General features: G+C 39.3%; 1 protein-coding gene across 1 annotated transcript in view; it reads left to right on the forward strand.

The window, feature by feature from the left end:
• LOC104286693 (chromosome unknown open reading frame, human C2orf43) overlaps positions 1-7,912 on the forward strand; it is a 122,468-nt gene that overhangs the window by 95,827 nt on the left and 18,729 nt on the right. Inside the window, exon 5 of the mRNA XM_009885310.1 lies at positions 7,575-7,657. Coding sequence (XP_009883612.1) covers positions 7,575-7,657 — 83 coding nt within the window. The remainder of the gene's footprint in view (positions 1-7,574; positions 7,658-7,912) is intronic.

Genomic DNA, 7,912 nt, shown 5'->3' on the forward strand with positions numbered 1-7,912 from the left:
CAAAGGAACCAATGTATTTGGGGTTGATCTCTTTTACACATCTCTCTCTTACACATTTTTACTAGGCAATGTAGTGATAATTGAGGGGGAATGGCTTTAAACTGGAAGAGAACAGGTTTAGATTAAACATTAGGTAGAAATTTTTTACCTTGAGGTTGGTAAGGCACTGGAACAGGTTGCCCAGAGAGGTTGTTGAGGCCCCATCCCTGGAGGTGTTCAAGGCCAGGTTGGATGTGGCCTTGGGCAACCTGGTCTAGTGGGAGGTGTCCCTGCCCATGGCAGGGGGGTTGGAACTCGATGATCTTCAAGGTCCTTTCCAACCTAAACCATTCTATGATTCTATGATCTCATCCTAGCTGTGCTGTGGTGGGGTTCCTGAGACACTGAATGTTTTCATGATTTATCACAGGTTGAGTTCCTCCTTCAGCACGCAGGTGGGACTGGCTTGATTTCAACCGAAAACTGTATCAACTGCACAACTTCTTATGAGAGCTCATGCACACACTGCATACACCTTCATTTTATGACAAGATCAGCTTATTTCAGATGAACCAAATATCGATTAGGGATTGATGGAAGACACATCTAGTTCAAACTACAGGACAGTTCTGATCCTTCAACACTATCACTCTAAGCATTCCTGTTAAAAGCAAAGAGGCAGCAGATCATATGCAGAACTGTATGTGTGCGCAGTATTCTGTCCTCCAACCCTTTCGTGTTGGCTTCACTAAGCCAGTTTAGAGAAAGATTTGAAGTTCAACAAGTACAATTTTCTCACAGAGGCGCATCTTGACTCTGTGTACTTACAGGCTACCTGTTAGCTCCGATTTTCATGTATTCTTCATAGGATAGCTTTGAAGATTTTGTTATTTGCTCACTGTAAAATGCAAGGTTCAAGGTAGTAGTGGGCAATTCTAAAGGGAAATGATCAATTTGGCTCTGTAAATTTCATTATTATTAAAGAAATATATCTTTCAAGAGTTAATTAATAGTCATTATGTTTACACAATGCTTTTTACTTCAAGTATTTTTAAGACAGTCTACAAAAAACACTTCATTGTCATAGCAGCCTGAAGCATGTTTTTAAAATGAGGAAACTGAGACATACAGATTTTGTAATTTGCACAGGGTCCCAGAGGACTTCAGTGATAGTTCAGAAAAATCCCAGGCCTCCTGACCTTTCATCCCACATTCAGTCTTATCTTTCACACGTAATGATTTTTCAGAATACTAATTTCAATCTTACTTTGTCTTTATTAAACCCCAGATACTTCTCTCTTCAATGAGGAATGAGATATAGTGGTGAACACCAAACAGATTGAAGCTACATGTTCACCCTAACTTCAGCATGGACACCAACTGCGGTACAACTTCCACACAGCCCGTTGTGGGAATTGCCCACTTTTGCATTTTGAGTCAGGGTCCTGCTGACTCCTGGATGGGCTTTATTTTGCGCAGAGAGTCATTCTGCAGGTTTGGGTGAGACAGCTTCATCACTTGGGAATTGGGCTCTAGGTTCCTTATATATTGTACTTGAAATCATGACAATCAAAACCAACAAATATTTTTCCAGAACTCTTGGTAATGATTCTGGGAATCTTTAGAGGTTTTCGGCGAAAGCAAGCATTAGCACTTGTTGGAAGTCTTCCCAGAGAGTGTAACACCAGGTAGCAAGAACTGACAAGGTGATCCCACAAGACGACCTTCCCCTCCGTAGCCTAAAGAAAGATTTCAGAGGCCCTTCATTTTGCGTGTCTCAGCTTCTGGTTGTGCCCGGCTCACAGCCTGATTTTGAGAACTGCTGAAATGCTCACACTAACAGTCCCTGGGAGCCTTTTGAGACGGCTTTCTGATTACACACAAAAAGTGAGTGAATTCTTCTGAGTTATTTCCTTTGAAAAAGCAGCTCAGTATTCATGAAATGAGGAAACAGAACAACTTTTTTTTTTGAAAAGGAAAGAACTAAATATTCAAAAAATGCCAAGGTTAGTGAGTATAGCATTAGGAAATAGCGGAGAGATTTCTCCCTGAACTTGTGACTTAGCTTTTGAAAAAAACAGCTTTTCTGTAGAAGCCCGGTTTGACATTCCACAGGAGCAGAAGAGGTGGTTACTCTGCCTGCCGTGTCATGGTATCTCTTTCAATATAGCTCTCCATAGACATTAAACATCTCACAGTGTAATGGGGATTACAGGGAAACAGTAGATTTAGGATATTTTGACCTTAATATTTTTACTGTGTCTCTTGCTATATTCTTATAAAAAGTTTGGGAAATATGACATACCTGAAACAACTATTAGACAGATGTATAACTGTTTGGCAAATAGGATTCAGGAGGATTTTTGAAACTGGAAAGATGTAGCTAGCAGGGGGTTGTAACAGTCTTATCTTCATTCCTTTACTATTCAGTGGCTGTGTTAGGGATGTGACTGATGGAATATGGTGAGTGTTTACTGAGTTTACAGATAGAATATCTGTTCTGCAGGAAAAAAAAACTGGGAATATCATGGGTTACAAGCTGTTGTGGGTTGACATGTCGTGTAGTAGAGTGACAGATGTGATTTTGGAACATGTGAAGAGGTACATGGGCTGAAAGAGCTACAGCTCTACTGCTGACGTGAGAGACTCTCCAGCATAAACTGACATACCGTGTCAGGAAATCTGAGGAGAGAGATGAGTCACTGGACGTATCCAGAGGAAACCAAGCAAGAATGATAGCAGGCTTAGAGAATAGTACCTGAAAGGAGAGATTGTTGGAAGTATAAGTTATCAGGCCTTTGTAGATACTTGCCCTCAGATTAATTGCATTAACTGTATTTACAATTAGAGGAACTCAGGGCAACATGCTTAGATGTGAATGCGGCAAATACATATGCTTATCAGTTTCCTGTGGCAGTAAGGTTCATAGTTAATTGCATATGACATTAAAAAAGTACTTCCTTTTATTGTTTTGCATTTTAGGGTATTATGCTGTGGGAGGGAAAAACAGTGTATCATGAAGTATCATTAACATAATAGCAACAACACATCTTTAATTGTACTTCTTCGACTGTTTTCACACCATTCTCAGTTCTGCAATGTCCCACAGAGGCTGTGACTGTCAGTATACCCAGTTCTTCAGGTGCGGTCATGTTAGGGGATTTATATAATGACATTGCAGAATCCTGTATCATCATCCTCCTATTATTTATGAAACGTACTATATTATTTTACTGGAGTTTTGAGTAAACGTGCTAGTGAACAACAGTCATCTTAGGGGTCTCTGGGTTTCTGATTCCTTACATAATTTAAAAGCTTTTTAAGGAAAACACTATTTTGGGGTTTTCCCCTCCTCTTTAGGTCTCTCTCACATTTTTCATTGCCTGGTCCTCACAAACTGACTAGCATTGTGTCCTGTGCAAATGCTGACAATAAACTACTTATCCATTGATAAGATCATTAAGAAATAAGTTACCCATGACTTTGATATGAAGCTGGACTATAATCTTAGACCAGGATTGATCCCATCTCAGTTTAGGCACTTAATTCAAGTTGGGCTGCTCAAGGTCTCAAGGCCTTATCACTGAAAAGAGAGTCATCTGGAGGGGTGATTTAACCCACCCCAGAAATGGTGAAAACACCAGGTGTGTTCAATGATGATTTACAGATTTTAGTAATAATTGCTGCTTACTGAAATGTATTTGTGATGAATCTAGACCTTATTCCTTGCTGTGATGAAAACCAGCTAAGCTAATCTAATCCTAATCTTTTTTCTTTGCTTCCAGACAATTTCTTAACACGTTACAACCTTTCATTTTACAGCTGTTTAGTTTCAACCAAAGTTTATTGTGTGAAATCTAACACAGAGCTTTTAGATCGGTAATTTTTGTCATCTGGTTGTGTTTATTGAAATGTTCGAGAAATTATAGATCAGTAAAATGCTATTTTCGTTTATAAAATCAGTAGCTATTAGGCAGTATTTTCTTCTCCCCAAACCACTGCATAGGGTGGTTCTTACGTAGCAGGATTGTTATCAGCTCAGCAATTCTGTATTTAAGGTTCCTCATAACTCCGAAGTGTACCTTCTGGCCCTGTATTCTTCACTGTCGCTACTTCTCAGTACCTCACTACTCCAGGAGAAATCATTGTTATTGCCGGAAAAAGTTTATAGAGAGCAGAAACCTCCTGAATGTTTTAAACAAGAAAGGTGTGTGCGAAAAAGAAGAAAATCATTTAGCTTCCAAACAGTGTAATTATCTTCTTTAGCCACTCCCTTATCCTGTACAAATTCTGCTGTAGGCCTCTTGTTTCTGATATACCTAAGGAATATTTTATTGTTTATTTTTAAATCTTTTAATGTTTGTTCTTGGAAACCTACTTTTGCTCTTTGCAATTTCCTCTTACTTAATGCCTACTGAAGCTTAAGTTCCTGTTTATTGGCTTCTCTGGGATCATGTTTCGAAAATTTGAAGGATTTCTGTTTGGTTGAAATCGACTCTTGAACCTTGCCATTCATCCGGTTTAGCTTAATCCTGCCTTCCTGGTTCCCGTTCTTGCACAGCACACAAGTCTTCAGAGACAGTTCCTTTTGAAGTACTGTCATGATTGCCTTTGCTGTCTTACAGTTTTATTTTTAGGATCTTTATGACTAATCTAAGATTACTAAGTGTGTGAATTCCACTTAATTTCTTATTTTTTACTGCAAAAAACACACGAGCAGCTCAGAAATAGGAGCAGAATCCACCAAGAACAAGAGGTAGGACAGAGAAACCAGTAAGATGGGAGAAGGCGAGCAGGGGCATACTTACGGTTCCCACTCTTGCTGTATGACTGAACTGGAGGTGGAGAACTGTCTGCAGAATCCCAGTAACATTGAATGAACCAATATGTGTCAGGTTCTGCACAAATGGCCACCAGTATTTTCATCCCTGCCTACCATCCACTGGTAATGGCAAAAGTTCTGGCTGCAGGTAGGCTATCCACTGTGTCCTACTAACAAGAACCTTATTCTGGAGTGGAAATTAGAAGGTCTGGCATACTAAAATCCTCATATAATGGATTGGGTACAAGTGCTGTTGCCACAGACACCCTGCCAAATTCAGGCTTTTGCACTTAGTGCTTTGTGAAATCTTGTAAATCTATAGTAAGCCACATCCATCACCTGAAGGACCAGCACTTAGGGTAGCAAGAGCTGCTCCCCATGTGCTGCCTTTCCTTCTGACACAGAGCAGTGCTTTTGACAGACAGCTAGCTTCATTTATAGGTAGCCGTTTTGAGCATTAAAGTCATATTTGTGACATTAGAAACAGGAATGAATCTGAAATTAATTAAATACCTATGGAATTCCTCATTGTCTTTCATACCTCTCATTTAAGGTTTTCCTAGATGATTTTGAAGTTATATTCTAAGATATGTGTCCTTCTAAAAACAAAGGTGTATAATGCATCAGTGTTAGGAGCTGAATGGAGAAAAAGAAGATCAATGTCAGGGCATGAACTTAACAACGCTGTAGATGGACAGACTTTTGCCAGCTGCACCGCAGGATTAGATGAGTGGTTTTCTAGACACAAAACTGCATGGAGGTCCCTTTGCCCAGTAGAATAGGATGGGACCAGCAAATTTACTGGATTGTCTATATGATGTCACATCTGCAACCCTTTTGTCTTGTCTAGGAAAGGAAGAACTTGCACTAGCTGCATTCAGCATTTAATTGAAAAAGGCAGAGCTCTGCAGGCATATAACTGAATTGCATCTCCTTTGGCTGGCTTAGAAGTAGATACTACTTTCTAGGATTTTTTTTTTTTTTTTTCATTTGAGAGCACTGGCTTTGTCTTTTAACATTTGATCTGTGGAGCCATCACTCATCTTTCTGGTGGCATTCTGTTTCCTTAGAGCACTGCTGGAATTCAGCCAACTCCATGTTTTGGTCACCACCAAAGACCTATGTGATTGCCATTTCCTCCCCTATCACACATTGTGAGAATGGATTACTCCTGTCTCAGAGCAGTATCAGATCCAACACTATCATTAACTATTTGTGCACAAAACTTAATTGGTTCATATTTAAAAGATTGTCAGTCTTTAAATTTTTTCCTGGTTTTCAGAAGAGGATTTAGTATTTTAGAATACTTTCAGTTATTCTAGGACCTGGAAATTGAAATGCTTTAAGGTAATTTAGCCATTCAGGGTGTTCCATTGGTTTTGTAAAGTGGTGAGAAAGGAGAATATTGCCTTTCATTCCCACGTATAGGTGTCCTGGTTTGATGCTATGAATGTCCCTGTGATCTAACAAGCATAGAGGCTTCAGAATGTGAGGACAGGAGCAGCTTGGCCATCTTATTAGCACAGTAAGGTGACTGGGCAGAAAAAAAAGGTAAAGGAAGTTCTAATTTTTTGGATAGTGATATCTGCACATTTCTTCAGTTCAGCAATGATGTCAGAAATGGATAGCCCCTCTTAAAACTGGGTAAGTGAACAGGCTTTGGAGGACCTCTCACTATCTGCAGACATAATACAACATTGATGGTCATGTAGTAACTCTTGTTTCTGCAGCTGAATACATGAGGTTTATTCTGGCAGCAAAACTCAAAATCTGACACGTATGTGCTCATGCAAAGCCAGGTTTTGGACTGTGAGCTGAAATTTCTTGCCAAGCTTCTGTAGGTTCTGTTGTAACAGAAGCCAGGCTAGGTGGACACGGTGTGATCCTTCCATATCAAAATGTTAACATTTATGAATAGTTAATCATCCAAACAAACTGCTCCACTTTTTAAAAGTACTTAGTTCCCACTGCTGTCTTAACATACATGGGACCTGCCAGAATTCAACATTTCATAAAATTAGGCAGCTTTTCATTGGGTATCCAAACATTGGACTCAATCACTTGTGTCTCTGGGACAGTATCTTGCAGACCAACTCACAATAGATTGGACTCAGCCATTTTTAATACTTAACATTCCAGAAAGGTAAGGCGTAGGCATTTGCTGTCTAGTCCAGTCCTGTCTGGGTAAGTACCATCAATATTATGCAGGACTGCAGTTTTCGATGATGCTTGTATTTGCCATTATTTTTGTTATTTGTTATGTTGAATATTTGAATGACTTGCGTGTTGAAATGTCAATAATACAATATTCTATTGATTAATAATGCCTTTTAGTGTATGCTTTGTATTTAAAAACCTACTCTTGCAAACACTTCATGGGCGATTTATCATGCTTGCCTTTACCTTTCAAAAAGTATGTAGTGAAAGCTAGTCATCAAAGTTCCTTCTCTGGTCAGTAGAGAGAAAGTCATCACCGTGAGCTGATTCAGAAGTCTGTAAGATAGATGGATAGAGTTACGTTCCAAAGGTGTCTTTCCCTTTCCGTTAATTGTGGAAGTAATTTATGGGGGGTGACTTAATTTAATCTATATGCCTTTTTAATGATTCAGTGAGGTGAGATAAATTTTGCTCTTTCTGTTAGTGGGATTCTTTTCAGTGGGATTGTCACGACGATGACTGCTCTAGATGCCTTACTTTTTGCAGGGTTGGGCCCATATTGTTTTTTTCTAGATTTGCTGTGTACTTACATTATTGCATGTTTCTTTTTCTGCAGCCAACATCTTGTATATGGCAAGCCAAGAAATGTTGAAGGTTGTGGAGAGAGACAGTACAACCATAAAGCAAAATTTAAAGAAGGTAACTGTTAAATCCTCAGAGTTTTCATGGGAAGCCTACATGCATGAGGAAATGTTACATCCAGTTGTATTTGTGCAAAACCAGAATTTCCACAGGCTTGATTCTGATTTTATGTTAGTGTCATTCTGTTGACTTTGGAGAAGCCATTAAAGGGGTCATCAATCATTAAAGTGTCATTGATCCGTACCTTTGTAGATGTAGCAGTCAGCACAGCCAGATGTAGTATCCCATCTGGTATGTTGTCTTTGGTGGAAC

This window comes from Charadrius vociferus, unplaced genomic scaffold, assembly GCF_000708025.1.
Source record: "Charadrius vociferus isolate BGI_N301 unplaced genomic scaffold, ASM70802v2 scaffold173, whole genome shotgun sequence".
Taxonomy (NCBI): domain Eukaryota; kingdom Metazoa; phylum Chordata; class Aves; order Charadriiformes; family Charadriidae; genus Charadrius; species Charadrius vociferus.